General features: G+C 41.9%; 1 protein-coding gene across 2 annotated transcripts in view; it reads left to right on the top strand.

Annotated features, from left to right (window-relative positions):
• Nucleotides 1–11,787, top strand: part of LAMB1 (laminin subunit beta 1) — a 94,935-nt gene that overhangs the window by 13,914 nt on the left and 69,234 nt on the right. For both annotated transcript variants that reach the window (XM_032276303.1, XM_032276302.1), the window contains 4 exons: nt 2,806–2,994; nt 3,084–3,147; nt 8,849–9,051; nt 11,374–11,494. In XM_032276303.1, the coding sequence (XP_032132194.1) occupies nt 2,806–2,994; nt 3,084–3,147; nt 8,849–9,051; nt 11,374–11,494 (577 nt within the window). The remainder of the gene's footprint in view (nt 1–2,805; nt 2,995–3,083; nt 3,148–8,848; nt 9,052–11,373; nt 11,495–11,787) is intronic.

An 11,787-nucleotide genomic window follows, 5' to 3' on the forward strand; every position in this document is an offset into this window, starting at 1 on the left:
GAGGCAGGAGAATTGCCTGAACCCAGGAGGCGGAGGTTGCAGTGAGCCGAGATCGCGCCATTGCACTCCAGCCTGGGTTCAGGCAATTCTCCTGCCTCAGCTTCCTGAGTAGCTGGGATTACAGGCATGCGCCACCATGCCCAGCTAATGTTTTGTATTTTTAGGAGAGACAGGGTTACACTGTGTTGACCAGGATGGTCTCGATCTCTTGACCTCGTGATCCACCCGCCTCGGCCTCCCAAAGTGCTGGGATTACAGGCTTGAGCCACCGCGCCCGGCCTCTGCTTCATCTTTTACTTCCAGTTGACGCTGTTATCCACACTCTCCTAAATCTCCCTCCTGCCTTGGCTTCAGAAGACTGTCTTTTTCCTCTTTCCTCCCCAATACCCATTTTTCAGTCTTCTCCTAAGCCTTTAACCAGAGAGGGAGAAAGATAGGCCTGGATTTGAATCTAAGCTCTGCCTATAACTAGCAAGTCAATGTCTCCAAGCTTCAGTTTGCTCATTTGTCAGACTAATGTGTCGTGAGGGTGCATTGGTTTCCTAGGGATGCCATCACAAAGCGTCACAGGACTGGGGGCCTCACACAAGAGAAATGCATATTCTCACAGTTCTATAGTCTGGGAATTTCAGGGTCAGGTGTTGGCAGGGTTGGTTTCTGCCGAGGCCCCTCCCCTTGGTTTGGGATGACTGTCTTCTCCCTGTGTCCTCACATGGTCTTCCCTCTGTGCATGTGTGTTTCCTAATCTCTTCTTATGGGAACACCAGTCATAGGATGATTAGAGCCCACCCTCATGACCTCATTTAACCTTAATTACCTCTTTAAAGAGCCCATCTTCACATATAGTGACCTGAAGTATGGAGTTAGGTCTTCAACATATGAATTTTACAGAAACACAAATCAGCTTAAATGATAAAGTGCAAAAGTAAATAATGAATATTACGGGCACCACTCTGTTTTCGTTGTCTGGTTGATACATTATTTTGGAGCACAGACTTGGGCTCTCTTTATCTTGGCCATTCCTTTTCTCTTTTTAGACATCATATACTTGGAGTTTTCAAATATGTGTGTGCAGTCACTCCCAAATTCATGTTTCAAGCTCCATTTTTGCAGCTGAATGCCAGACTACTTTTTCCAAGTGTCTGATGGGTATCTCCACATGGACGTCGCACATGTGACTGATGAGCCCACAACCTAATGCTTTCACGCCTCTTCCATATTGTTGTCATTGGCAACACATCTGCCTCGCTACCCAAGTTCAGGTGCCTGCATTTCTTTCCTCACCTGCCTGTTCCACTGAGATCTACTTGGTCACCAAGTGTAATTCAATATAGTCTTCTTCACTAAGTTTTCAGTGGTCAATTTCATCCCTTTCTATCTACATTGTAATTTCTCAAGTTAAAACCTTCATCTTTTTTCTTTCACTTGGTTTCCTTGTGTTTTGTATTGTCCATGTTCAGTAACTCTACCATAAGAATTATTTTTCTACCGTGCAATATGATCATTTCATTTGTTCACTTAAACTTTTTAGCTTTCCCTTTTCATTGCAAAAAGCTAAGTCCCTTAGCATGGCAATTCCTCCTTACCTTGCCCCAACTAATCTCTTCTGCCATGTGCAGCCACCTCCACCCACTGCCTGGAAGAAAACCTTGTTGCCCTTTTAAGATCCAATTTGGCCTGGGTGTGGTGGCTCACACTTGTAACCCCAGCACCTTGGGAGACCGAGGGGGTGGATTACCTGAGGTCAAGAGTTCGAAACCAGCCTGGCCAACATGGTGAAACCCCGTTTCGTCTAAAAAAACAAAAATTAGCAGGGTGTGGTGGTGCATGCCTGTAACCCCAGCTACTTCGGAGGCTGAGACACGAGAATCACTTGAACCCGGAAAGGCAGAGTTGCAGTGAGCCAAGATCGCACCACTGCACTCCACTGTGGTTGACAGAGCAAGACTCCGTCTCAACAACAACAAAAAACAAAAACAAAAAAAAAGATTATGATGCCTTCTTTTCTATAAAGTATTCCTTTAATTTTTCTTGGCAGCAAAATATGCATTTTAACCATTTTCAAGTGTGTAATTCAGTGGTGTTAGGTATATTCATAATGTTGAGCAACCGTTAAGACTATTTCCAGAACTTTTTCATCACCCCAAACAGAAATTCTTTGGCCATTGCCCCTCTGCCCAGCTCCTGGTAACTTCAAATCCACTTTGCCTCTGTTTACTTAATCAATTCTAGATATTTCATACAAGTGGAATCATGATATTTGTCCTTTTGTGTGGCTTACTTCACTTATTTCAAGGTTCATCCATGTTGTGCATGTGACCCTTTTGTGGTGGTTGGCATAGCATATTGCAAATGATTGACACCCACAGCTGTACCTCATTGGACTGTGTATAGCATATAGACAGCATATAGGCCACTTGCTGGTACTAAGGAGGTAGTCATACATTTACTGAATGACTAAATGAACGAATGAAGGAACAAGCATGCAGACTTGCCAATCATATTACAGTGGACATGGTGTTTGCTATTTAGGCCTGTATATAATCAGCTTCTACAGAGAAGCAGTTTACTTACCCAGTAGGGTGGAGAAAAGTGCACATGTTAGACACTAGACACTTTCCTTGCAAGAAGAGGCTCCACAGAGCAGTTTGAATTATTTGAAATCCAGCCACAATCTGAAATACAAACCACCTGCAGTCCGAGTTTGTGGCACGCAGTGGAGAGACGTTTTTACCTGAGATTAAAAAAAACCAAAACAGACTATCAATAGAAAACATCGAATGAGATTTTTGCTCCTGCCTTTAGACATTCCGTCCAGCTGCTATGCTGATAGAACGATCGTCCGACTTTGGGAAAACCTGGGGTGTGTATAGATACTTCGCCTATGACTGTGAGGCCTCGTTTCCTGGCATTTCAACTGGCCCCATGAAAAAAGTCGATGACATAATTTGTGATTCCCGATATTCTGACATTGAACCCTCAACCGAAGGAGAGGTTTGTTTGCTTCTCTGTTTTACATTCTACTTGCAAATCTACTTTTTGATTATTGCAAAAATACCAATTACTCTTGTTTCCATTTTTAGGTGATATTTCGTGCTTTAGATCCTGCTTTCAAAATAGAAGATCCGTATAGCCCAAAGATACAGAGTAAGTTCATTTTGAAATAAAAAGTTTGTTTTACTTTTTTGAGACGGAGTTTCGCTCTTGTTGCCCAGGCTGGAGTGCAATGGCACGATCTCGACTCACCACAGCCTCTGCCTCCCGGGTTCAAGTAATTCTCCTGCCTCACCCTCCTGAGTAGCTGGGATTACAGACATGTGCCACTACGCCCGGCTAATTTTGTGTTTTTAGTAGAGACAGGGTTTCTCCATGATGGTCAGTCTGGTCTCGAACTCCCAATCTCAGGTGATCCACCCACCTAAGCCTCCCAAAGTGCTGAGATTATAGGCATGAGCCACTGCACCTGGCCCAAATAAAAGTTTTTTGGTTTTTGGTTTTTTTTTTTTTAGATGGAGTCCTGCTCTGTCGTCCAGACTGGAGTGCAGTGGCACTATCTCAGCTCACTGAAACCTCCACCTCCTAGGTTCAAACGATTCTCCTGCCTCAGCCTCCCGAGCAACTGGGACAACAGGCGCGTGCCACCATGCTCAGCTAATTTTTTTCTTTTTTTAAATTTTTAATAGAGACAGGGTTTCACCATATTGGCCAGGCTGGTCTCAAATGCCTGACCTTGTGATCCACCTGCCTTAGTCTCCCAAACTGCTGGGATTACAGATGTGAGCTATCGTGCCCAGCCTGCAAGTTTTTTTTTTTTTTTTTTTTTTTTTTTTTTTGATTTGTTTTTTGATGGTGGTTGTTGTTTTTGAGGTGTTGTTGTTTTTGAGACAAAGTTTCACTATTACTGCCCAGGCTGGAGTGCAATGGCACAGTCTCGGCTCACTACAGTCTCCGCCCCTGGGTCCAAGCAATTCTCCTGCCTCAGCCTCCTGAGAAGTTGGGATTACAGGTGGCTGCCACTACGCCCAGCTAGTTGTTTGTATTTTTATTAGAGACAGGGTTTCACCATGTTGGCCAGGCTGGTCTCAAACTCCTGACCTCAGGTGATTTACCCACCTGGGCCTCCCAACGTGCTGGGATTACAGGTGTGAGCCACCATGCCCAGCCCAAATAAAAGTTTTGATGGTAAACAGCAACCATGGAATAAGTCTTACTTGGAATCTAAATATTCAGTACTAAATCTACCTTCATTATCCTTCTTTCTCTGCATTACCTGACCAGAGGTTGTTGAAATTAGCAATAATTACTCTTCACTGATAGGGAATACATTTACGTCTGATATAAGTGGTACATATAATACATCTGGTATAAGATTTATAAGTTATCAAGTAATTATGTTGATCATAATACCTTATTTTATTGCTCAGTATATTAATTAGGGCATATATTGGGCTTTTATATCAAAGTGTCCCCCTAAATCTACTTGTTCAAACAAGGTGAAAGCTGCTTTTTGTCTTATGAAACCCACCAAAGGGTTTTCTACAGAAGAAATGTAGCACAACTGCCATAATTAAGCTTACCAGATAAAATACAGGATGATGCCTAGTTACATTTGCAGATAAATAATTTTTTTTTTAGTGCAACTATATCCCATATAATATTTGTGACTAGTAAATATGTGTCCCATGCAATATTTGTGGTTGGTATAACTATGTTCCATGTGATATTTGGGACACACTTTATGCTAAAAAATGATTGTTTATTTGCAATTCAAATTTAATGGAGTGTCCTTTACATTTATTTGTTAAATCTGGCAACCCTAGTTATAAGGCCACCCATGTTTCCAGGTTTATTCACATGGTTAGAGTTAGACTACCACCACCGTGTCCTCAACTTGGGAGAAGAGGAAGATGAGGCAAGCAAATTCCATTTAAAGATGAAATGTGGCCGGGCATGGAGACTTACTCCTGTAATCCCAACACGTTGGGAAGCTGAGGCGGGCAGATCACTTGCAGTCAGGAGTTTAAGACTAGCCTCGCCAACATGGTGAAACCCCATCTCTACTAAAAATACAAAAATTAGCTGGGCGTGGTGGGGTGCGCCTATAATCCCAGCTACTCAGGAGGCTGAGGCACAAGAATCTCTTCAACCCAGGAGGTGGAGGTTGCAGTAAGCCAAGATCATGCCACTGCATGATCAACAGAGCAAGACTCTGTGTCACCAAAAAAAAATAAAAAGAGACATAGAAGTTGCACATGTCACTTCTGGTCACATCTCATTGGCCAGAGTTAGTCACATGGCTGTACTTTAGGAGACACTGGGAAACATCTCTAGGTGGTCATGTGCTCTGCTAACACTCTTGGCTAGGGCTCTTACTGTCCAAGGAAGAAGGGAAGAAAGAATACTCAAGAGAAATTAGAAGTCAGCCATGCTCGATATACTCAGTAAGATGAAGGTTGCATTTCCATTTAGTAGAAGAATAAGCTGAATCTTAGAGTGTTGGATGTTATTACATAAGGTGATATGGCTATTAAATGGTAGTCAGATCTTGAATCCGTTTGTGACAGTGCTCAGTTCAGAGCTCTTTACCACGTTCAACAACTGCTCTTACTACACCATTACATTTTAATCTTCTTGGGAGGCATGTATAGTAATTAAAAGAATGGGCTGGCTTGGTGTAGTGGCTCACACCTGTAATCCCAGCACTGTGGGAGACCAAGGGGGCAGATCACAGACTCAGGAGTTCGAGACCAGCCTGACCAACATGATGAAACCCAGTCTTTACTAAAAATACAAAAATTTAACAGGTGTGGTGGTGCACGTTTGTAATCCCACTTCTCAGGAGGCTGAGGCAGGAGAATCTCTTGAACCCAGGAGGTGGAGGTGGTAGCCAAGATCGCACCATTGCACTCCAGCCCGGGCGACAGAGTGAGACTCTGTCTCAAAAAAAAAAAAAAAAAAGAAGAATGGGCTTTGGAGTCACACAGACCTAGATTTAAATGTGTTCATAAATCGTAAATTTGTTCAGTAAATCAAAGCTGTGGCTACAGTTGTTGCTGTTGCCATCAGCTGTGGTTTGGGTTTTGCACAGGACTAGTCCCAAATGTTGGAATGAAAGGTGAGACTGCCTCTCCTGCTGCTGAGGTGCAACTGGTTGAGTACAGGTGGGGCTGATTCTTGCTGATCTTTCCCAGCTGCACAAGGCCCTACTTTTAACCAAGGCACCAAGGAACTTCCAAGCTTGAAGCATGGAAGAGTAGAGTGGAAGAAGTCCAGGGAATATTGCCAGAAAAATGCTGCTTCTCCATTTAAATTAATTTTACATGTGGCCCAGGCTGTCTCTGTTCTGTAATTTACTCATTCATTCTGTTGTAAAACAAATATTTAATAGATGTGTCCAGCTCTGCGCCAATTTTTGAGTGAGCCATGAGGCCTTTCCTCCATGTCTCAGAATGCAGTTGTGAAAAATGTCCACATGGGCTCTGGGACAAACATCCCTGAGTCCTTAAAAGGACTTACCATCTGCTCCCTTTTAGGTGAAATTTGTGGGACTTGGGGGATGTATTGTCTTTGTAATTTTGGTTCTTTTGTCTTTTGTTGTTAAATGGCATCAGAAAATCTTTTTCTGTATGATGGAAGCATGCATGTTAGCTGATCAGGCTTTTGATTTACTTTGTAATCAAAGGAACAATATCTCTTTAGTTGTCTCTATTGTTGAGACCTCTGAGACTCACTTCAAAAGTGATTTAGCTCTTAGAATAGCAGTCAAGAGTAGGCTGGCTTGTTAAATAGGGCGGGGAGGGGCGGGGGACCATATTTGCTCTACTGAGGGTTTCCACAAAGGTCAGTTCAAGGGTTTCTAAATACTCCAGCTGCTCTTCAAGTTTGTTGTTTAGCCTCTCGTCAATAGGCGCTTGTGCTCATTTTGTGCAGGAGGAAATGTTGGCATTCATAACTGCCATTCAGCTGGGGAGTACCACGGTTTCTCTGTTTGGTTTTTGATTTTTACAAAGAACCTAAGTTTAACACATGGATTTTCCCTTTCTCCCCACAGCCATTTCTATAGCTTCATTGTAAGCTATGCATATATTAAAAGCATTTGAAATTGTATCTGGGCTTTGAAATTATCTGATGCACTGAACTACTACCCTGTTGTCTTATGTTATAAATTATAAGAATGCATAGACATAAATGACAGTAAAGAGCCATTTCAGGCTACAGAGCTTGAGAGCACAGATGGATGAATCAATCTCTGGGATCCAATTCAGCATGAACAACTTAGTAACTCATGAAAACCCCGTGGAGAAAGTTGAATAGCTCTTGGTTTATCTAGTTACTATCACATGCAATTGGTGGCCCAGCTTTTATAATAAGCATAAGTCTGCAGACCTAGGAAGAAGAGGGAAAGATAAAATTGATTTACAAGTAGGCCAGGTGTAGTGGCTCACACCTGTAATCCCATCACTTTGGGAAGCTGAGGCAGGCACATCACAAGATCAGGAGATCCAGACCATCTTGGTTAACACAGCGAAACCCCATCTCTCCTAAAAATGCAAAAATTAGCTGGGTGTGGTGATAAACACCTGTAGTCTCAGCTACATGGGAGGCTGAGGCAAGAGAATCGCTTCAACCTGAGAGGTGGAGGTTGCAGTGAGCCAAGATTGCGCCACTGCACTCCAGCTTGGGTGACAGAGTGACACTCCATCTCAAAAAAAAAAAAAAAATTGATTTACAAGTACACTTGTATTTGAGAAAAAATAATTTCCCCCACATCCTAACACTAAGCTTCTTTATGCTTATGTCACTATATAATATTGAAAAATGTGGAAACGCTTTGTAAAACTGGGACAAAAAGTTGTGCACCAAACAGTTGCTTCAAAACTTGAAATATTCTCTCCTTGGTTGTAGTTATACTATAGCATTGACACTATTTTGGTAACTTGGCTGTCATTTAAGTGATGGGAAATTTCAAATAGTATTTTCCCTTCCAAAAATAGAAACAAGAATGTTTCTAACTAATAATAACAATGAGAATTGGAGTGCTTTGATAAATCTTTTTCCACCTGAATGGAATTTTCTGATGTTGAGGCTGACACTAATTGCTGTGGGAAGCAGATGGCATTGTGGTACTTCAGATTACTGTGTGCCTGTGGGTTCCAGCAGTCATGTAGCTGGACTCTTTTTTTGTTTGTTTTGTTTAAGATGGAGTCTAGCTCTCTTGTCCAGGCTGCAGTGCAGTGGCATGATCTTGGCTCACGACAACCTCTGCCTCCCTAGTTCAAGTGATTCTCCTGCCTCAGCCTCCAGAGTAACTGGGATTATAGGGCAGCCGCCTTCTTATAATTTCTCCACTTTCACACTTGTTACTGAACCGCTGTTCTGCAGACAGACCGATCACAGAATAGATACTCTTTTTTTGTTGTTCAAGCGATTCTCCTGCCTCAACCTCTCAAGTAGCTGGGATTACAGACACCCACCACCACACCTGGCTAATTTTTGTATTTTTCTAGAGATGGTGTGTCACCATGTTGGCCAGGCTGGTCTTGAACTCCTGACCTCAAGTGATCGCCTGCTTTGGCCTCCCAAAGTGCCAGGATTACAGGCATGAGCCACCACGCCCGACTGACATTCTTCTTAAACTGAAGAGAAGGTGGTAACCTTTCCTCTTTCCAGATACTGTCGTGTTATGTTAAGCTTCACTGTTGGCGTCATCTAGATCATACCAGCGGGGGAACTTAAGCTATTTTGATGTATCATGCCTTTTTTGCATCTAAAAAGAAAGGATACAAAAAAAAAAAAAAATTCTTGCTTGTCTGATGAGACTTTCCATCTTCTTGGTTGACCTTCATAGATCTATTAAAAATTACCAACTTGAGAATCAAGTTTGTGAAACTGCATACTTTGGGAGACAACCTTTTGGATTCCAGAATGGAAATCAGAGAAAAGTACTATTATGCAGTTTATGATATGGTGGTTCGAGGGAATTGCTTCTGCTATGGTCATGCCAGTGAATGTGCCCCTGTGGATGGATTCAGTGAAGAAGTGGAAGGAATGGTATGTAAGCCCGCACCTTTCTTCTTTATGTGGCTGGTTCTAAAATGCAAAGTGAAGCTGGTCTTACCTTAAGCCTTTTACGTTTTCCAGGGGTTTTAGTTTCACAGAGTTACATTTAGCCCTTTGCACCATACAGGCGGTTGATTGTTGATTTTCTCTTTGAAGAGTTTCTTGGACAAGGAGAATGTACAGACTGCTCATTTCATAGATGATGAATTTTTGGAATTTCTTGCTTCAGGCTGTTGCTAAAGTAGATGTTTTAGTCAACAAGGATTAAAAAGTTGTCTAACAATTGAGTCCCCCTTTACATTAGAAAAGATTAAAAACTGCAATTATGCTAGAAGGCATAAATTGATCTCAGCCCAAAGAAACTGATTGTGAGCGCGCGTGTGTGTGTGTGTGTGTGTGCGTGGTTTTTTTTGAGACAGAGTCTCACTCTGCCACCCAGGCTAGAGTGCAGTGCTGCGATTTCAGCTCACTGCAACCTGTCTCCTGGATTCAAGCAATTCTGGTGCGTCAGCCCCCCAAGTGTCTGGGACTACAGGCCTACACCACCATGCCCAGCTAATTTTTGTATTTTAAGTAGAGATGGAGTTTCACCATGTTGGCCAGGCTGATCTTGAACTCCTGACCTCAAGTGATCCTCACACCTCGGCCTTCCAAAGTGCTGGGATTACAGGCGTGAGCCACTGCGCCTGGCCAAAACTGGAAAATTTTAACCCATACCCGTGGGGTATCATTTTAGGGATCAAATGGAGTTGGTGTCTTTCTTTCTTTTCCTCCTAATTTCATTCTTTTCCCACTTTTATGCCACATTTGCAGCTTATGTACGTTTTGAGATTTGGGATTTGCGTGATTTGTCAAATGGATAGATGTGTTTAAAGTATTCTGCTAGTTTCTAAGATAATTCTTACAGACCTAGAGTATTTTAAAGCCAGGTAAGACTTATGAGATCACCTAGACCAATTACTAGTAATAAAAGAGACCAAAGATTAAGTAATTTACTAGAGAGCCATAAGTAAATGAGCAGCAGGTGGGGGCTCAAACTGGCTTTCCTGACTCTGCCCTGGGGTTCCTTCCACTAAGCTGTGGCCTCCACTCATGAAGGCTGTGCCTTGCTTATGTGTTGTTGCATTTTCAAAGATTGGTAGTCCTTTTCAGAGAAGGTGCAGGATTGAGGCATTCAGCCCTTTAAAAACTTCTGTCTTCCCCTTACTCCAATTAGAACTTTTGTTGCATAACAGAAGTTGAATTTTTGACAGAGCCTAAAGGGTAAGGAGGTGTTTCTCTAATCTTATTGGTCCGTCTTTCAGAGAAAGCTATGTAGATTTCATTCCCTTTACAGCATAACAAATCAGCTGTGTGGCTCATGTCCTGTTACTTTCATGGGTCTCGCAGTATGTGCTGTTTATTCAGACACAGTAGGGTCCTATGGTATGTGCTTTGGAACTGGTTTTCAGTTTATGTAAAACCACCTGGTGATAACAGGACTTGAGTCTTCTGCTCACTGCATTCCCACCAAGGTGGGTTCAGGAGGGACCTGTCTGTCCTGTTCTTGAATTTCATCCTGTAGAAACTCTTGTTAAGGTGAAATGCTCATATACATGCATATTTAATGGACCAAAAGGCCATAATTCCTTTATCATTTATATGCCTCAAGGGTGGTAAGTGTGCCTTACAGTGACACAAGGCAAAATAGTATATCATGGGCCCTTCATCAAGCAAAAATTATGTATCTTTTTTGAGATGTTGTATTTCCTTACATAAAAGGAAAAAGTAAATGTAAATGCGGTAAGTTGTTAATTTTAAAAATATTACTGTCATTGAAAGACAAATTTAAGTGCTATGCCTGAAGTAAAAAGAAAAACTAAAATAAGTTAACCAAAACCTTTTAAAAGAAATGGTTATCTGGCTTAGTGGTAAATTGTGCAGTAATGTAAATTGGTTTCTAGGTGGTTTGTATGCATTTGGTTCTACATTATAACGTTTGTAGATTTCTATTATAATAGGTTTTTTAAAATACCTCAACCAATTTTTTTAAATCTTAAGTAACTAATTTGGTTCATCTGCATTTTTTCATAGATAATAAAATATTTCTTGTGCATTTACTATGTAAAAGGAATCATTCCAGAGACGGGGCATGTAGCCGTCACCAAGACAGGCAGAACTCATTGGAGGGAGGGAGAAAATAAAAACAACCCTTCTCTGTGGTGAGCTAGCGATTAGGATGAAAAAGGGTTTTAAACTTGGAACTGATTATGGAGCGATGTGGCTATTCATGCATCTCTTCATTTACACTCTTCTGTTTTTATGACTTTAAAGGTTCATGGACACTGCATGTGCAGACATAACACCAAGGGCTTAAACTGTGAGCTCTGCATGGATTTCCACCATGATTTACCTTGGAGACCCGCTGAAGGCCGAAACAGCAACGCCTGTAAAAGTAAGTCTCTGTTGTTGAAGCGGCTTTTAAAATCCACTCAGGCTCCAGTATCCATTTCCTAATTAGAGGTCCTATAACAGTGTACTGTTTTGCAGAGGGAAGAAAAGTTACTGTGTTTTTTCCGGCCTGATACTTCTAGACAACCAACAATATCCATTCAGTTAATTTAATAAATTAGTATTTACTGAGCAACCCCTACGTGTGTGGCACTGAGCTGAGTAGTTTGGCAGCTACAGTAGAATACTAAGGTACTGTCCTTGACGTTGTACCTGGTTTTTTTTTTTTTTTGGAGA

The sequence above is a fragment of the Sapajus apella genome, unplaced genomic scaffold (genome assembly GCF_009761245.1).
Source record: "Sapajus apella isolate SASKATOON/1434 unplaced genomic scaffold, GSC_monkey_1.0 scaffold7, whole genome shotgun sequence".
Taxonomy (NCBI): Eukaryota; Metazoa; Chordata; class Mammalia; order Primates; family Cebidae; genus Sapajus; species Sapajus apella.